General features: G+C 43.0%; 1 protein-coding gene across 7 annotated transcripts in view; it reads right to left on the bottom strand.

Moving 5' to 3' along the window:
* DLG1 (discs large MAGUK scaffold protein 1) overlaps positions 1-17,755 on the bottom strand; it is a 159,312-nt gene extending 141,557 nt beyond the window's left edge. For 6 of the 7 annotated variants that reach the window (XM_054175560.1, XM_054175561.1, XM_054175562.1 and 3 more), the window contains exons 1-3: positions 17,400-17,755; positions 16,960-17,091; positions 2,668-2,834 (exon numbers count right to left, since the gene is read on the bottom strand). In XM_054175560.1, the coding sequence (XP_054031535.1) occupies positions 2,668-2,834; positions 16,960-17,091; positions 17,400-17,418 (318 nt within the window). In that variant the 5' untranslated portion in view covers positions 17,419-17,755. The remainder of the gene's footprint in view (positions 1-2,667; positions 2,835-16,959; positions 17,092-17,399) is intronic. The other variant, XM_054175565.1, reaches the window with a different exon arrangement.
* Positions 17,756-20,111: the final 2,356 nt, after the last annotated feature.

The following is a 20,111-nucleotide window of genomic DNA, read 5'->3' as shown; positions in this document are numbered from 1 at the left end:
AACTGTCAATTTATAAACATTTCTCCTCAATGTTTAATACATTTCAAAACATTGAAGGAAAGATACTGCCTTACAGGTAGTAAGTCCTGAGTGCAGGACACTGCTGAACTGGAACTTGCCCATTAATTCCCTCAGCCACTCAGGGCTTCATTGTGGTCTTAGCTTCTGAAGCAGCAACTCACACAGTTTGATTACAATTTATAATAAAAATTCATATATGTGTTCATTGTGTATAATGTATTAATAATAAATATACATTTACCCAGGCTATTTTCACTTATAACTCACACTTTAATGCATTTCTTTGAAACTTGAACTGCTACACTCTCTCCAAAGACAACCATTCCCACTGTTTTACAGAACACTGAATTTATCACATTTCTTTCTTCCTGCCACAATAACAACTACCAGGTTAGAAAGAAAATTTGACAAAACTGTTAGCAACAGCTATGATACCTACCATTTGGCTCCTTTGCCCCTTCCAAGGAGCTACAAAAAGACTATAGAATAATTCCCTGTACCTGATAAACGCAGATCCTCCCTTCCTGCCTTGCTCCTACACATACCCATCCTCCCTGAGTAAGAGCCACTGTAATGACTCTTAAACTGCCTTATTAAATTCTTTCCATATACAAACATGACATGCATTAGAACCAGCTTCTTTCAAACCACCTTGGTAGACAACATAAACTTCACTATCCTTGCCTATCCTATGGCTCTACAGCCCATTTTGCTCATGCTTCTTAGAGACTCCATTTTCACCGTACCTTCAAAAGGGAAGTTCTACAGCTGGAAGATTTAGATGATGTAGTATGGCAAACACCACTGTGCCATTTGCTATTTCTCACATACTCTAGCATTACTCTGTTCTCTCCAAACGTGACAGCCCTTAGAGAAGATTTTCATTAAGGTGACTGTGATGGCTGTGGCCTTCTCTTGTGCAGTTCCAGGTAAGATTCCCAAGAGACACAGCACTTCAGTTTTCCACTGTATCATCACAAGTCATAAAAATCAAAAGGAAAATAATTTTTTCCCACCTACACTATAAGGTCAACCAGACTTTTAATCTATTACTTACAAAGCTAAAAAATACAGCAGACAGCTCAATTTTTTTCCTCATATAAAGAGATCTTAATGACTGTTCTTGGCAACATACAACCCTTGTCCCTGGCTAGGCTGATCTTTCATCTACTAGCCACGTTCTGCTTTCTGAGTGAATATAACATCATTCTTTGATGTCCTCTACAGTTTCCTTTAATGCATTTCTAACACATTTCTCAAAAATGCTACAAAAACTAGAAGCCCTTTTTTTCAGTTGCACTAACTCACTAGCACATCACATACTTGATTACGTTCTGCAGTTAATTGGATCATCTGACGAAGTCCAAACAGCCTCTGATAGAGTTCACTTAGTAAAGCATCCTAACTACTTTATCTTGCTGGGTAGTCCAAGCTTTGGAGTTTCCTTACAGGCTGCAGCACTAGTCCTTTGGCTAGTCTCTGCCAGTGCTCCTCCTGAGCTCTAGTATCCTTCCCTGAAAATGCATCAGCACAGCTCACTGCCTCCAGTTACTACTGAAAAGCTCAAACACCTTCTCCAATGCTGTCTGCCCCGAGGTCGCACTTGAAACAATGCTGACCTCTCTGGGGACAAAGAATATGCCTGAGGAAAAAAATTTCAAGCAACATTGTAACTTCAGTTTGGGCAGGAACACTATTTTCACTTGAAACAGTGAAAATACAAAGTGCATTTCCCTGCTCAGTTTTCTCATCATTCACTACTGACAACTGGATTCAAAAAGTCCTTCCAGAACACAGCTGTATAAGGAGCAGCCTCTCCTTAAGCATAAGCCCTGTGAGGAGAGGCTGAGGGAGCTAGGATTGTTTAGCCTGGAGAAGAGGAGGCTCAGGGGAGACCTTATTGCTCTCTACAACTACCTGAAGGGTGATTGTAGCCAGGAGGGGGTTGGTCTCTTCTCCCAGGCAACCAGCACCAGAACAAGAGGACACAGTCTCAAGCTGCACCAGCAGAAGTTTAGGCTGGAGGTGAGGAGAAAGTTCCTCACAGAAAGAGTTGTTAGCTGCTGTTAGTTAGTTAGTTAGTTAGTTAGTTAGTTAGTTAGTTGTTAGCCCAGGGAGGTGGTGGAGTCACCATTCCTGGAGGCGTTCAAGTGGGGATTAGATGTGGCACTTGGTGCCATGGTTTAGTACTCATGAGGTCTTGGGTGACAGGCTGGACTTGATCTTTGAGGTCTCTTCCAATCTTATTGATTCTATGAAGTAGCACTGACTGGAAAGTTTACAAATCAGGAAGATATGGCTTCAGGTTTCCCAAATTATTAATGAAGTAATGACAGAAGAGTCACCAGTATGAAGGAGTATGGGCATACTACACCTATCACTGAGATTCCAAACTCAGAGCATAAATCCAGTGTAATGGTCACTTAATGGTACATTTGACAAACATGTTTATAAATTTTTGACTAAGCAAAATGCACACATCTGTTACTAAACATTTCAGTCATTAACTCCCCCCATATGACTATTGATCTTAATAATGCATGTTTTCTATGGAAATAAATATTTGATAAATTAAGGAAGTGCACAGAGCAATGTTGAGCTAACAGTCTCAACAAGAGAAATAAACCAGAGATTTCTAGATCATACCTCTACACTTGGGCTAAGGCTGCTCGGCAGTGTTTCTGATGTCACTGTTGTGCTTGGAAGGCTGGAGAAGTCCCAGGTATTCACAGGCTGTATTGGTTCAGATGGTTGAGAGTGATCAGTGCATTTTGGATTGTCCAGTAAGGTCACTTCATAAAATTCTTGAATATCTAAAGATGTGAAAAAACTGAGAAGTCAGGCTTTGTCCTTACATTCCAACTTTAACAACATCTTCCTTCTGCAAAACAGATCAGATATTGACTTATTTTATCTATGTATTGGAGATGAAGCTGTATGACCAAGCCCGCATGAACCTCCCCACAAGATACACAACTCACTCTCTCTACACCTCCTATCTCAGGGCCTATTTCTCCACTCACTTTGGACTTCTGCCACTGACCCTGGCAGAATGGAACAGCAGAAGCACAGAGAACAGCAGCAGCAATATAGTGGAAGGGATGAATGACTATGCTTCAAGTTGTAATTGACAGGAATTTCAGCATCAGTGTAGCCTTTGGATATCTGAAATCTGCTGTTCAAGGACAGGAATACAAGGTCCTTTTTTGTGGTATATGTTTCACTTAAATGACCACAGAAATATAAGTGTACTGATGAAATCAGCAAGAGAGAAGCTGCAAGACATTAGGAAAAAGGAGATTGCTTAGATCATCACCTGATTGTTCAGTCTAAATAACAAACATAGGATGAGACTTAACAGTATGAGTTAAACAGCTCTTTCTATAACCATGAAGACTCAAGTGGAAACTCCTGGGGAATAAGAACCTGGCTGCATTACTTTTTCTTTTTTACATCCTATTCAGAGCATGAAGCACCAATAAAAACACAATCTAAAGAAGTACTTCAGAGGTGTTTCTGTGAAGTATAAGCATATGAAACTTGCTACTACAAGTCTAATCACATCTATATGCACATTAAAAAAAATAAAATCTGAAAAGGTAGAGGCTAATGAAAGGGCAGACACATGAAGAAGTCATCTTTGTAAACCTTTTAGTTTCTTCTTCTTCTTCAAAGGAAAAATTTGCTAAACAGGAGTGAAAACTCATGTTTTTAATTACATCAACTTCAAGAAAGACAAACACACAGACAGGGTTAGGCCAAGAAATAAATGGGCCCCAGCCATGATGAAGGACTCATCTGCAGTCTTGTAGCTTTGCAGCACCTGCCCAGAGTCAGTTGCAGAGCCACAACTATTAATTCCTTTATCGAGCTGCACCACAAAAGAAAGACCATGCAAATAAGACAAGTCCTACTGTTGCTGATGTTCCAGTCTTAGGGGTTTTTTGTAGAGACACTGCACTCCTGCTCTCTACCAGCTCAAGAAACTGGAATTCTCAAATTCCATTTGCATCTTTTCTCTGAGCAAGAGTCAAATTCATAGCACTGTTTACATTAATTTTTAAAGTTATACTTGCTCTTAGCACTGCTGATTGGAAAAAAATAGCAGCGAGGATTGCAGAAGATGTTGAGTGACCTAGATATACAGGAGCAAAGCAGCCTAAGAGATACAAATTGCCTTTAAATCCATCTCCCACATTAGCTCCCTCAGTTGCAAAGTTGTCTTGCAGGTGCATTAACATTAATACATTAATCAAGCACACCAAGTAAAAATTCCACACATGCCCCCCAAATCCTAGACAGTACTTTGTATATCAAAATAGGCAGTGGTTTAAGTTGATTCTATAGCTGCAATGCACAGCAACCAAGATCACTACATTATTTATGGGAAGGGGTTATCTGTGCAACTGTTTCGCAACAGAAATCTAGGGCACTCATTCTCAACTCTGCTACCGTTCTTTCTAGTCTCTGCTAGCAGAAGTAGCCATTTATTCATACTGCAGAAAGGCTTGTTTCAAAAATGTGTTGTTTCTCCCATAAACCTTCTTCACTTCTGTATGAAGGACACAACAGACTTGGCAGTGAAAGATGTCAGAATCAGATACATCACTTCATACGAAGATTAGTCTCCAATTATCCTGAACTTGCTCCAAGTCAACCAAAGCTTTTAGAAACTTGGGGTCCATCTATCATAATATCTACTTCCCCCACACACTCAGAAAGAAAAGAAAATAATCACATTTGTTTACATTTTCACTATTCAGAATGTAAACATTGAGTGCTTATGGGTACAAGGAAGTAGTCCATGCACCCTGAATGTATCAGGTCTACAAGAATGAGTGCTGGGCATAGACTTTTTTTAAAGCCAGAGGCTCAGGCTATACTAAAGTCAGCCTAAAAAAATGTCTTCTTCTAGCCTACTGCTATATATCAGCTCACAAAAATATTTTAACCCACAAACACACTTAAATATCTAACAAAGTCACATTAATTACATCAATCAGTGAATGAAAAGTGTTAACCTTTAACAAATTTTTACAAAGAGCAGGTAGTAAAATACTCTTTCATTTTTAGTCATAGCTAGAGTCACTCTTCAAACTCCATGTGCTTCTTCCATAGCCCTGTCTCTCCCTGTGTCTCCCTTCTGAGACAGATTATATCTCTCTGAATTACAGAAAAATAATTCAAATCTGATATCACACAACACTGAAAGAAATGTTCCCCATCTGTGTTTTCTAACTAGAGGGGGAATATTAAAAGAACAGCTGACTGACACTTAAAAAATAGGAGCATAAAGTTTCAGGAAAGCCAAAGTGACAAGAAGTGATGAATCGTAGGCAACACAGAAAATCAGCCTGGAATTCTTTCAGCTTGCAAGTAAAATCACATTAAGTAGCCAAATCAGCAGTATGTTTGATGGCTATGAGAACAAAAATATACACAAAGCCAGTAGCAGACCATCAGTTCTGAAAAGCAGGAATCTTCAACACAAAAATTATTTTCAATTACTAATACATTAATAGAAAGCTAAGCAGTGGCAACATAGAGTATTTTCTCAGTACAGGAAATGTCAACCAACTACAAGCAGTTTGCTAGTGTCTTATTTTTGCCCCCTTCCTGTATTCTCCAGGCACCTTAGTTTTGCTCTTTGAACAGGTTCAATCACCAGCAATGTGGTACACTAGATGCTAAAAGTGTTCACTTTTCAAAGAATCAAGTAAGAGCTATCTGCCAAACACAAACTGGAAACGAAGTCAACGTCACAAGGGAATTTCAGGTTCACTAAAAACCACAACAGTGATTCAAAGAACAGCAGAAGTGCAGAAACAAACAAATTCTTACATCTCCTAAATTAAGTGTACTTGATGGCACTTCAAGAGCCATCAAATTCTGTCCAGAGAATCTGCCTCTGAGGACAAGGATTCCAACCAGTAACATGACACCATTCCTTCAGATAGATTTCTTCCCTGCACCTTCAGAATCAAGACATAAAGCCTCTGCTTGCCACTTCTACTGGCATATGGAGTGTCTGATGCTTTTTGCTCAACAGAAAGCACACTTGTAATCAGCATAACTCAAGATCAATGCACATTCCACAAATCTGGCTGTCAAGCCAAGCTCTCTGCATCCTCCCTCCCCACAGAAAGGAACACAATTTTGCTATAGCCAAAATAAAGCCTAGTAGAATTACTCTGCACTCATTTAGACATGAACCTTTTGATAACTAACTTTGCAAGTCAAAGATGGGATACCTATAGCTCCACTTTCTTAAGGGAATGATATAGCCCCATAAACAAGGTATTGGCATCGCTTGTAACAGGCCACAGACCTTATGCACTGCCAACAATCAGGCCTCTGGACTTGTCTTGCCTGGAGCTTTGCTTTAGCTTGTCCAATTCTAACAGTAATTATCAGTGAGGAGAAAGAAACCATCAACACTCCACAGGAAGCATTCCCTGTACCATCCCATCTCCCAGTTCCCATTCTTCCCTGCCCACATTTCCCTGCTTTGGCTTTATAACAACTACTAAGCAACTCAATGTGGTGGTTTTTTTTTTACAATGTTCTTCTTTAGGGGTCTCTCTAAAGCTTTTCTTCTAAATTTGGATCTTTCATGTACAGAGGACATCACTAAAATGTCATTAGCATTTACTACTTATATACCTGTAAGGAGGTTGTAGCAAGGTGGGGGTAACAAAAAGTGGTATGAGGGAAAGGCCTCAGGCTGTGCCCAGGGGAGGTTTAGATTGGACATTTGGAAATCTTTCTTCCCTGGAGAGGTTGTCAAATGTTCAAAGAGGCTGCCCAGGGAAGCGGTTGAATCATCCCTGAAGGTATTTAGACGACATGGTGTGAAGTGATGTAGTTTAGTGGTAGACTGGGGAGTGCTGGATTAATGGTTGGACTCTTGAAGGTCCTTCTCCATTTAAATTACTGATTCAATGATATTTTGAAATAAATAAAAAGGGGGGGGGGGGGGGGGGGGGGGGGCGGGGAATGGCAGTTCTCTGATGATGACTGTAACCAACTGTTTTCAGGCTTTTTATACTTAAAAGTATCCAGACTGCTTCTGGGTAGAGGTGTTTTTTCTTAAGTAAATGGCAAGAAATTCTATACAAGCTTAACATTTCATGAACTAAAACGCTGACACTTTGTCATGGGTTGAGTTGGATCTGCTGCTGATATTCAATACCATGCTGCCACCATGCCAGCTCCAAAATGAAAGTGCTAGCTGGAGCAAAGTACCATGGGGCTTGAAGTTCAGCTTGTAACATGAGAGGCTTTCTGTTCCAGCTGCTGCGTCTGGGTTCCAGGTTTTGGTGTGTTGGTCTTTCCATTGGGCTGGCTTCTGTGTGCTTGGGCTGGTGGAAACTTTTGTTGCTGGCTTCTGCTGATGCTTCTGCATTTTTCTGTGCTGCTTCTGCAACAGGCTAAGGTAACTGTGCATTGGATATCTCATCATATTCTTTATCTCAGCCCAATGGAGTTTTGTGGCACTTTCCTTCCCATCTGTGTGGTGGCAGGGGGGCTTGTGAGAGCAGGCCCTGTTAACACAGGACTCTCACTACAACAGAGTGCATCGGACACCGTGTATCTCAGTCAGCTGTTGCCCTTGCACCATACACTGCTGCCACAATACACACAAAGTTAACACACACATTTGTATATGCTGTATTCACTGTAATCTCATTTGAAGATTTTCAGTTTCAATGTGTTTAGCAGCTCTGTGCACAAACAAGAGCTGATTGAAGAAGTCTGAGTTTGTTTTCTGCTTGCTCATTTTATAACCTCTACATTCACATGTTGCATTCCAAAATGAAAGAGGAAAGGTCACCTCCTTCAACCTGCTGGCAGTACTTCACCTAATGCATCTCAGGGTATTATTTGCTGCCTTTGCCACAAGGGCACACTGCTTTCTTATGTTCAACTTGCTGCTGGACTTGATCTTAGAGGTCTATTCCAGCCTCAATAATTCTGTGATTCTGTGACCCCCAGATCCTTTTCTGCAAAGCTGCTTTCCAGCTGGGTGGCACACAGCATACATTGGTACACATAGGAGCTGGACTTTGCACTTCTCCTTGTTGAACTCCACAACATTACTGCCAGCCCATTTCTTCAGCCTGTCAAGGTCCCTTTGTAGAGCAGCACGCCCAGCTTTTATGTGCTCCAGCTATACAGTTAATTCTGCATGGGCATCAGTGAGGTATTCCTTCCTGATATATATTCAGCAGCAGAACAAACCCATTTCAGCAAGTCAGAAATCCACTAGATACATTTCCACCAACACACCCACTCCATCGCACAAAGCATTTCAGTGACAGCTTTGTTCACCTTACAGGGCAACCATGCTCCCTCAGGCTTGCAAGCAGCCAAGGAGCTTATGGATTCTGTCAGAAATTCACTTATTGCAGTGGAGTATTTCACTTGAAGATGCATGACAATTTCTTTGTCATTTCTTATTGATCTGCCTCTTCTCAGACATTCACTCATCCAAATATAACACATGCAAATGCCTGTTTCTTACAAATATGGGTATGGTCACAAACAAATGTGTCTGTTAAGAATTGAACTGCCTGTTGTTCAGGAAGGGGGGTCATCCTATGACAAAGTAAGTGCTTGTCTAATTTGGCTGGGGGTAGGGAGGAAGGGAGAAGGTATGTTTCTTTCTTAATGCTTCCTGCCAAAGCACCTGAAGGACTGAAAACTTAAGTCTGAAAACTACTAGAAAGAAAAACAAAGGTCAGCATGTTATTTCAGTTCAGGGTAATTTGAGATGTATGTCATCTGCCAAATTCTTAGCAGCCCTACACAATGAATATATAGACAAAATGTAAGGTAGAGTCACAATCACTGTCGGGACAGGCAGAAGTGTGCCAGCGCTAAAGACTTTGATTTGTCAGTTACAAAGCAACTCTTCATTCCAAGGAAGTCTCAATCCTGCACTTACTTAACCTCCTACATGGAGGCAAGAACATCCATTAACAACAAGCAAACCAAGAATGGAAAAGTAGCAGTGATCAAGAGGGAAATACACAAAGAAACGCCTCATGTCCATTTACCAAGACAATGCCAGAGTCAGCTAACCATTCTCTGTGTGTATTCAGTGGTTGTGCATCTGGTCAAAAAAAATAAATGTTCACATTCATGCTCTGAAAAGTGAAAACCAGCCTCATCACAAGCCATGTAAAGCCCCTTTCAGGGTTGGCTGTGGGCTTTTTTTCTTTAAACTCCTTACCTGTGTGCTATCAAGGCTTCTCAAAAACCAGAGTCGCAGGCTGTAGTACAACTTTATCACCACACATTCTGTTCCACAAGATTCCTTGCTACAAGCTGGAGCATCCAACTACTCAAGTCTTTCTGCTTGCTTCAGTATCTGTGTTCTACACCTTTTAAACCTTCCTTCTGCACATAACAACTCAAATTCCAGGAGATGATGTTTTTCCACTGCTAACACAAATGGTCATTGATTCGCAGCCAGCTGAAACCACCCTCATCTAACCTCAGATCTAGTTGTTTGCTTTTATTCCTGCTTTTTACAGTCAGACATGTTCAACTCCTTGCCAGCCTGTCCTCTAACTGTTCATTCATATTTTCCTCTTTGCTTACTTATCACTCCTTCATCATGTCTTCATGATGTCTCAGCAATTTCCCTTCAGAAAGCCAATGAGATGCCTCCTTTAAGTTCAGAACTAAGGCAAGAAAACCTTAAAACTAAGTTGTCATCATAGATAGATTATACTACTTTTTAGCTATCTATAATCTATCTCCGAGGCCCCAAGGTGACCTAATTGTGGCCTTCCAGTATCTGAAGGGGGCCTACAAGAAGGCTGGGGAGGGACTTCTCAGGATCTCAGGGAGTGATAGGATTAGGGGGAATGGAATGAAGCTGGAGGTGGGGAGATTCAGGCTAGATGAACTTCAGGAGGAAGTTCTTCACCATGAGAGTGGTGAAGCCCTGGAATGGGTTGTCCAGGGAGGTGGTTGGGGCGCCGTCCCTGGAGGTGTTTAAGCCCAGGCTGGATGAGGCTCTGGCCAGCCTGATCTAGTGTGGGGTGTCCCTGCCCATGGACAGGGGGGTTGGAACTAGATGATCCTTGTGGTCCCTTCCAACCCTGACTGATACTATGATCTTCTCCTGTCCAAACTTTACAATTTAATACCACTTCTTGCAAACTTGGTCATTAACCTAAGCACAAAGAAATCCAAAGGAAGCACAAACTAAAAATTAACTCCTGATTATCCACCCAAACCAAATGCCCCAATCCCAGGACTGAGGAGGTTTATATCCAGACAAATGCCTTAAACAAAACAACAAAAAAAATCAAGCTATTTTTGGGGATGAGTTCACTCAACACTCCAAGCTGAGCTTTCATGCAGGTGCATATTTCTGCTTAGAGGAGACAGCACAAGCATTCATTTCTTCTATCAACAATAAGCTCATAGATTCCAAAATAAGTGTCTGACATGGGTGGCAACACAAGGATGGGTGACACCATGTACTAGATCTCCACCAGCACTGACACTCGTACATTTCCTGCAGCCTAATTCTAACACAAGCTTCTGAAAACAAGACTTGAATCTGCAATGCTCTTACAATTTGATGACAGCTTTCCTTTACTGAACCTCTGTCTGAGGCTGACAGAGCACTACAAGCCAAAATAACTCAGCTTTTTTGAGGGCATGGCCAGAAAGATATTCACACATGAAAAGATTCCTATCAAAGCCACCTAGAGCCTCATCTAATTTGGATAAGGAAACATGGAGCTAAGGAGGTTATTCCAGTGTTGGCCCTACACTTTCTGTGGTCCCTAAACATTCTTGCAAATTTGACCTAGTTACATCTCAGGAAGCCATCTGTGCAAGAAGACTCCTAGTCAGCAGCCAGAGTTCAGTTTCTTTGAAGATTCATTCCACCTACACCAAAACAAGCACCATCTACCCAAATACAAGCAGCTGGATGCACAGGAGGCACGTGGCACTCCAGCCGCAGAGCTGAACGAGATGTTCTGCCCTTGCTGCTGGGATCATTACAGAAGCAGGACTAAGATTTAAGACCAAATATCCTCTCTCACACATTCCCCCTTCCTTTACAATGTACCCAAGCGCTGAAGCAAATGTTGATGGAGAGTAGGACAAAGCTAGGCACACAGCAGCACTGAGGAAGACAGGCATCAGAGCCAGGAAAACAGGTGAAAGAATACAGGAAATTAAGTAGAACAAGACCAGGACAGAAGATAAACTTCCCCAGAACCTGGAAACTATACCAATTATCCCTAACTGCAACTTTCTTTTCAGCCCCTGGATGAACAGATTCACTGATACAGTTTTCTTGTCAATAACCCCTTTTAATGGTAACTCTGTGAGGAGAACATTGTAACTGATGAAATTCTACAGTGCAGCTATTCAACACTGAACACACAAGCAGTATAATGACGAGGAAACTCTTTTGCCACGATACTATTTCCCTGCATACCAGGAGCTACCCAACTTACACCACTCTTACTCACTATTTTAGGCAACCAAACCCAGCACTTAACACCAAAAAATCCAATACACTGCACTGTCATGCCCATGTAAGATAGCACAAAAAAGCACCCCAAACAGCAAGCACACAACTCCAAAACTTCCTACACTGCCAAGCTACACTACATTCATATAAAGCAATCAGTAGTTCTTCAACTCATTATTGGGTTCCTTGAAGAGGAAGACATGGAGTTAGAATGAATAGAATAGACCTTCAAGATCATAGTGTCCAACCTATCATCCAACACCACCTAATCAACTAAACCATGCAACCAAGCACCCTATCAAGTCTCCTCCTAAACACCTCCAGTGATGGTGACTCCACCACCTCCCCGGGCAGCCCATTCCAATGGGCAATCACTCTCTCTGTGTAGAACTTCCTCCTCACCTCCAGCCTAAACCTCCCCTGGTGCAGCCTGAGACTGTGTCCTCTTGTTCTGGTGCTGGTTGCCTAGGAGAAGAGACCAACCTCTGCCTGTCTACAACCTCCCTTCAGGTAGTTGTAGAGAGAAATAAGGTCACCCCTGAGTCTCCTCTTCTCCAGGCTAAGCAACCCCAACTCCCTCAGCCTCTCCTCACAGGGCTTGTGTTCCAAGCCCCTCACCAACTTTGTTGCCCTTCTCTGGACACACTCCAGCAAGTCAACATCCTTCCTAAACTGAGGGGCCCAAGTTCTTCCAAACACTGGGACATTCTGAAGCAATTACAAGCTGCCTGGCAGAAACATGCTGTGACTGAGTTAACACCCCAATCATCTGATCACCAACTAAAACGCTTTATCCTCCCTCCATCTGCATAAATACATTAAATGATTCAATACTTAACTACTTTGGAGAACACAATGCTAGGTCAATTTTTTCTGAAATTGGCCAACTTCTGCATAAGCTACTGGAGACCTTAATAAGCCTAAGGAAACTTAGCCAAAAAGCAGACAAACATCTCAAAGTTGCAAGTATAACTTTCTATGGGTGATTCAGACCCAAATATGAGCAAAGATGTTCTATTACAGAAGTTTCAATCTGGGGCAAACCAAAAATGCAGCAAAGGTTAAAATTTCGATGTGAAAATTCCCTATGGAGCATCTCCAACAATTTCAGTAGTACCTAACATAAGATTCAATTCTCTCTAAACTTCCCTCCAATGAAAAAAAGAAATAAAACCAAAACAAAGCAATACTCACCTACTATCTAACCAGATCCTTGACTTGCTTGGATTCTTAATAGAAGTATTATTCAACTCAATCTGAAAGAACTTCTACTAGGATCTGAGTAACATTTAGAAGATGGGAAGCAGTTCATAACCCTTCCTCAAACTTAAATGAAGAGCAGTCTTACACATACCCACAACTAAAGTTCTCTACCAGACCTGATTTGAAAAGCTGTGTCATCATGCTATATTAACTAACTGCACCGCTGAAATGAAAGTTGATACTGAGTTTCCCCAAGAGCAAGAACTTTTGGTTTAAGATTCTGCTTTATCTGTGTTTGATTTCAATTTAGCCAGCAAGTACAGAAAATATTTCCATGCTGACTAATTGAGAGGGAGCTAACAGAGAAAGAATGCCTACAGAGATGCTGCACAGCTCAGAGAACCAAGGCCACGTGCCATCTCAATAGGAATGTGGTCAGACCACTCCAAATGGTACCACCTTTGAGGGGTGCTGACCCAATTCAGTTGTCTTCAGTTTAAAACGTAGCATTACTTTCTTAATCCAGTTCACAAAGCTAGGGTGGACAAAGATGAGAAAGCTGCAGAGTATGTTTTCTATTCCTAGAAGTTTCAGCCCCGTTCAGACTGCTGATAAATCTGAACAGAGAGTTAACCTTAAATGCAACCATCAGTTTTACAAGCATTCAGACACAAAACAGCACAGCCAACTTCACTGCTAGGGTGTGGAGAGACTCTTTAAGAACTTTCCTGGCACCTGTGCAAAAGAGTTAGTCACTGTCAAGAAAAGCAATATATAGTATTTAAAGTAATAAACTACCTCGTGTTTCTAGCTATAGCTAGTGATATTTTTCATGTTAGACAACTTCTGATATGGCCAACTGCAACATGCAACAGACTTCAATTAGACAAGGCAGATTCTGTGTATAAACAGGAGCCTAGGTCGCATGTTTTTCCCCTCAGAAGAGTCAGCACATGCAAATGTTTCTTCTCTTGTGCTTTTAAAAAGATAAATATATCCTACATCCATACCTTTTCCAGGAGTGCCTAAATTGGAAGTTGAACTTGTTTACACAATTATTACCTCACTGTTTGAGGATAAATACCTAATTCTTAACTGAAGTCTACCTCACACCTCCATATATGAATGTCTGTCTTTGGTCTCTTAATAAACTGACTCACATCACCAATTATCAGAGCATCAATAACAAGCTATTTTAACTATAACCAAGAAATCATAGTCTAGAAAAAGATAGCACACAATTCTGAGACTCTGCAATAGGAAATTCACTTAAAACTGACACTTTTCAAGATGATGTTAATTACAGGCACTGACATGCACTTAATTAAAGTACTACACATCATGACACTGGGCTGGTTGAAGCAACAGAGAAAATAAGAAGTGGGGGTTTTCACAACCTCTTTTTAAGGAAGTTCACATTTGGGTACCAGTTTTGCACTCCCTTGAAGCTCTTATGCTTATTTCACTTAAAATATCACACTATTGTGACGCCAGTTTCATAAGGCTGGTTGCTCACACTGACTAGTTACTGCTCTCATTCAAACCATTTAAAGTCCTAATTACATATTTAGAACCAGGTCAAGTTTGCAGATTGCTCAACTAAAATTTTACTCATGGAATTAAAAGGAGAACATTTTTTAAAGGCTCAAATGAGACAACAATACCACTTATTCTTCAGCATCTAAGTGGAAATTCAGGGAGGGAAAAAATAAGTAATTCCTTCACATTTATCTAGATATAGGAAACACTGATAAGAAAATCTGTTTTCCAGAAACATTTCATTTCCCCCATTACAACCCTAAAGATACATTTCTGTGCATACAGTCTATTTATTGCTTGAAAGAACAGCACTTATTGCCAAGTTAAAAATCATACTAAAAAAGACACATGAAGTTGACAGCAGATCCTGACTGCAGCCTTCACAAACATTCTCACCTACTGTGGACAGGCAGGTCTTGGATATAGTGCAGTAACTTGGCAGAAACAGCAGAAAATCAGTGGATGAAGTTGATTTTCTTTTTTTGGTATTATTATATAAAGCCCCAGAAACTAAAAGTAGCACCTTTTCTGGAAGAAGTATCTATAAGAGAAAGAATTTGTGATGGAGCTCGTATCTTTCTCTCAGAACAGGACTGGCTATTTCAGTTGGGAACACATCACTGCTTCTCCACAAGCCACACTTTACTGGTCATGAAGGATTGTGAAATGCAGTATTCCAGGTAAGCCTAACTTGCAGCACAACTGAATACTCATCCAGCCTGCTCCCAAGTATTCATAGAAAAAGGTCAGGCAGGAGCAGGCTCCAGGTCTTCCTTGAAACTGCAGCCAATCTCCAAATTACATCTTTTCTGGGAAATCCCCCACTCCTCACCCCCATCATGCAGCAGTCACACCACAAAAAGTTTTTTTTCAGGAATACAATAGCCAGAAGCCACCTGTCATGAATAGTAGAAAAAAGCAGGTTAAAGAAAAAAGACTCACACTGACAGCACAAATTGCTTGGAGTACTAACCCTCTGTGCTACCACCTTTCAGACAGGTCGGAAACATACACATACACCCAGGAATAAACAGTAAATGCAAAGTTGATGAAAGATACACAAGAAGCATGACACCTATTGGGTGTGCACAGATGAACTTAACTTGACAAAAACTAGGATCACATGGTTGCAACCAGAAAACAAGGCATGCAGCCTACCCAGGCAACAACACATTCCTGTTTCCTGCTCTTGCAGAATGAAGCCAGACATGAGGTTACCTGCTGCTTCAAGTCTACTACTGCTAAGTGTAGTGTTTTTAAAACAAAGCCAGTATGCATGTGGATGTGAGAAGAAACTATGTCTTACAGGTTAGAATACCAAAGGCTAATAAACAAGCATCTTGTTCAATGAAAAGGAGAAAAGAGTGCTGTGTGGATCTTTGTGCTAGTTTAGATAACACACACACCCAGAACAAGGAAAATTGCAGTCAGCATAGACAATACAAAGCACAACTATACTGCACTAAGCTTCTGATAAAAAACATCAATGTTCTGATCCACCAGTGAGTGAATCCTGTTCATACACATCCCACAAAGATTAAGTTTAGCTTTTCATCATGGAGCTGGTTAGCATCAACTGAGTACTGAAAAGAAATGCATGGAGTTCCATTCTGTAAGTAAAGGATTTCTTTAACTGACCTATTTTCACATGAAATAAATGCTCCAGCAGAAAACAGTCCACATGGAGAAACACATGCTTGCATTCTGTTGAGTTAGAAATGCAGGGAGGGACAAAGATTCAAAGAAGCTGTGGTACTCTGAAGACTTACACCTGTATGACACTAGCCACACAGGAGCCAAATAACAAATTTAGTTACAGTGTTTGTTACCAGGACAATTCAGACTCGAGTTCCTTTGTTAAAAAACAAGGATGCAGAACTTCAGGAATGGTACTCTTAACGGTAAGCTAAGAAAATCTTTTCATTCATTAGCTGTCACAAAGGTAGCAACAATCAATCAAGGAGAAACCACATCTCCCTGCTTCCCTGCAAAAGCTTCTATATGAAGTTAGGTTTCTGCATCTTGTACTTCTGCTCAACTTCTTTCCAAACAGATATCCAGAAAATAACATGTAAGTAGCTCACCAAGACACATGGGGACTTCTTAAGTGGAACACTACAAATACCTGTAAGAATTAGTAGTGCTTTTACTACACTTTATTATGCAAACAAAGGAGACAATAAATCACTGCAGTAATCCCTGAAGCATTAAGGGCTTCTTCTCATTAACTCTGCACTTCAGACACACACTTCGAGATGTTCTCAGAGATTCCTCAGCAGAATTATTTGCCTGAATCCTACCTTAGATTAAAACCATTTCAACTCAGTTGTCTGTTCCATACAGACTCAAAAAAAAATAAATTACTCCATATAAATTGTTTAGGTGAACAAAAGATACATGGGAAAACAGTCTAAACTAATGTACGACAGCATGCCACAGAAGAAAGAAGTGCACCAGTTTTAAGCTGTCTGGGCCAGTCAAATGCATCAAAGTTAAGTAGAAGATACAAATGAGCTGTTGATCTGTATGAGCACACGTGTTACTATGGAAAACAACAACACAACGACAACAAGCACATGGCTTTTAACAAAGACAAAACATCTTTTCTTTTTGACACTTCAAGTGACAGCAGAAGTAAGAACCGACCTCCTTAACCACAAAAAAAGAAAGAAAAAGTCAGCCCTTACCTATCAAAGCCTGGAAAAGGTTGCTTTGGAAGATGTTGATGACACGCTCTATGGAGTTTCGCAGCTGCCGGTCCTCCGCCTGGCTCAGCTTGGAGCGGTATTCCTCCAGGAGGCGCAGGGCTCGCTGGGTATCTGCAAGCGGAGACCAGGCACACCGGTGACCCTGGCGCACCGGGTAGGAGCACCGGGGATGCACACGCCGGGCACGCAACAAGCCTCCGCGGCCGGGACCGCCCCAGCCCATCCCGGTAGCTTCTTTGTTCGTATCTGGGAAAGCACGGGCAGGACCGCGTCCCTTGGCGAGCTCGCACTGCCTGCAGCCCGCGGACCGGCGGGTCCCAGCAGCCGCCCCCGCTCGCCCGTCCCGCCGCAGACCCCCGCGGCAGCTGTCAGACAGCGACTCCAGCAGCCGCCGGGGCTCCTCGGCTTGCGGTGCTCACCTTGCTTCCTGACGGGCATGGCGCTCCGGGGTCGCGGTGCTTCGCCTTACAAACTTTGATTCCGACTCGGGGCGGTGCGGCGGGGGCGGCGGCGCGGCTCCCCCTGCCGGCCGGGCGTGGGGGGACGGCGGCCGCCCCGCCTGACCGACCCACCCGCACCCCACCGGCCGGCCAGCGAGCGAGCGGGCGGCTTCGCTCGGGGCTCCCGCCGCGGCACCTCCGTGAGAGATGGGGCAAGACGAGCCGAGCCGGACAGCGTGGCGCGGTGCGGCGCAGCGCGACAGGCCGGGCCGAGCCGGTGCCGGGGCAGGCGGAGCAGGGACGCTCACGCCACTCACCGCCTCCCGCTTGCACTGCTCGGAAATTCCAAACTTTCCAGCCAAAATGGCGGCCTGGAGGCTGTGGGGAGCGCGGCCCCCCCCCCACGTGACCGGGCCCGGCGGCCACCCAATCAGCGCTCGGCTCGGCTCGGGGCCGGTACCTAGTCGGCGGGGTGGGGGGGAGGAGGCAAGGTGAGCTCTCGCCGCCCGCCTTAAAGGGGCCGTCGCGCAGCTGCCTGGCCCCGCCCAGGCCCGGGTGCGGCGGTCCCGGCAGCCTGCTCGCTTCCCCAGCCCCTCGGGACGGCTGAAGGCTGCCGCTGTATGCCGGGGGGCCCGGCGTGGGCCGCTGGAAGGCAAATCTCCTTTCTTTACTCGTTTCCCATCTCCTCCTTCCTTCCGTCGGCGGCAGGGCTTCACCGGCGGTAACAGAACCGGGAGCATTCCCCCAGTGCAACTCGTTCGCGAACGGCCCCGGCGCTGATGGCCACCGCCCCGCGGCGGACGTGAGGCTCTTCGCAGTGCCGGGGGGCAGCGCTCCCGAGCTGGTGCCGGCCGCCTTGTGCTGTGGCAGGGCGGGACAGCTACAGGTGTGGCGCCGAAGTTGCGTGGCAGGGCCGGCGATACCTCTTCAACAACCGTTTACCGAATATGTATGCAGCTGGCAGGAGATAGTGGGCAAGAACGGACTAAATAAGCGTGTGGGCAGAAACAGATCAACTCCCGTTGTGCTGCCTACTGTAACAATAGGCATACAGCGATGTCCCTCGCTCCAAAAAGTTCGTAATCTAATTGCATAACAAGAGGCCATGGGACAGGCAGGGGCACAGAGACACCTTACAAGGCTTGCTCCTGCTGTACATGGAGCTTGGGCATCCACCTGTTGTTTTTTTCCTTCAGTCATCCTGTTGAAGAACAGCATGAGGGAAGGAAGAGCTTTTCTGCAGGTAACAGAGGACATAAGGTTAACATAAGGACATCATGGGAGAAGGCATGAAAAGCCTTGTTTATGTGAAAATTTAAGAAACACAGCATCAGGAAGTCATGAAAGCTACTTTCTTGAAACTGGCCTGGAAAGGGTAGTGAGCTGCCATCAAAGGCAATACAAACAGCTTGCATTTTTGCATCATAGCAAAGAAGAGACAGCATTGAAATGGGGACTTGGGGAGAAGCATGCATGAGGTACATGATCTATGAAGCATATTCTGGATGCTCATTGAAAGGAAAATGTATATTAAACCTGGTGAATTTACAGGTAACTCAAATACTTGTGCAGAGGGGAAATGATACTGACTTCTTGATCAGCTTGACAATCAACCAGACACTCGCATCTGAAACACTTCAAACCTTGTATGCATGTGTATATCAGAGGCAGAAAGAGACAACAGTTCAAAGCAAATCTTGCTGATGTGATTTATTTGATCCAAGTTCATGTCTCCATTTACTCTTTTTTTATTTAGACACAATTGCAAATGTACAGGACCTACCCCATATATTAAAAAGAATGAACTCAGCAACTCTTGCAAATCTGAAGTCTGAAAAACAGAACTAGATGTGACTGTAGCAAAAGCCTAATCTTAGAGAAAACCTACAGTGCAATAAATCTAACCCAGATCTGCAAGAGGCCACTCTCTCTCTCTCCCCTCCTCCCCAGTACTCCTATGTTTTGTACTTAGATTTACACCAAGAGTTTCTCCTCCTCCCACAGCTATGTACTGTGAGATTGTTCACATAGCTCACTGAAAAAAAAGCCTGCAGAATATATGTTTAGTGCTAACTGGCACACATCTTGCATTTTTCTACTTCCTAGTTGTATTTTTACACTTGCAGAGTGTTGGCACTAACCAGTACCAGTTCATGTATTTTGAAATGAAGGGACATTGGCAGAAGAGTCTCCATCATCTGGCCTCTGCAGTTTTCACTGTTTACAACAGCAATAAATATACTCTAAGGGGGCCATAGTCCTCTTGATGTCAGAGGAATGTATATACAGAGGAGGAGCAGCTTAAATTTAGCTAGCAGAAAGGAGACATCTGCAGTAGTATGGTTTTCCTGACAAGTATGTATTGCAAAGCAAAATAAAATCAAATCCTCTGTTTCTTTCCCCAATTAAAAGAGACAGCATAAATAAACTACCTTTGCACAAACAGAATTTGATGCTTTGTTTTAAATAAAAGATAATCCCATTACATACGGTCATTGTGCTGGGAAGAGGGAAATAATCCCATAGATAACACCCTGGGACAGCATTTCTCACTTGCTGCTAATGCTTCAGGAAAACAAAACCAAACCACCAAAAAAAAAAAAGAAAGAAAGAAAAGCCCCCCCCAAAAAAAAAAACATCAAAGAGGGGGCCAGGATGAGAGATCAGCAAGCCAGGAAGCAATTAGGTGAG

This window comes from Dryobates pubescens, chromosome 32, assembly GCF_014839835.1.
Source record: "Dryobates pubescens isolate bDryPub1 chromosome 32, bDryPub1.pri, whole genome shotgun sequence".
Taxonomy (NCBI): domain Eukaryota; kingdom Metazoa; phylum Chordata; class Aves; order Piciformes; family Picidae; genus Dryobates; species Dryobates pubescens.
This window is presented reverse-complemented; position numbering and strand designations above follow the sequence as displayed.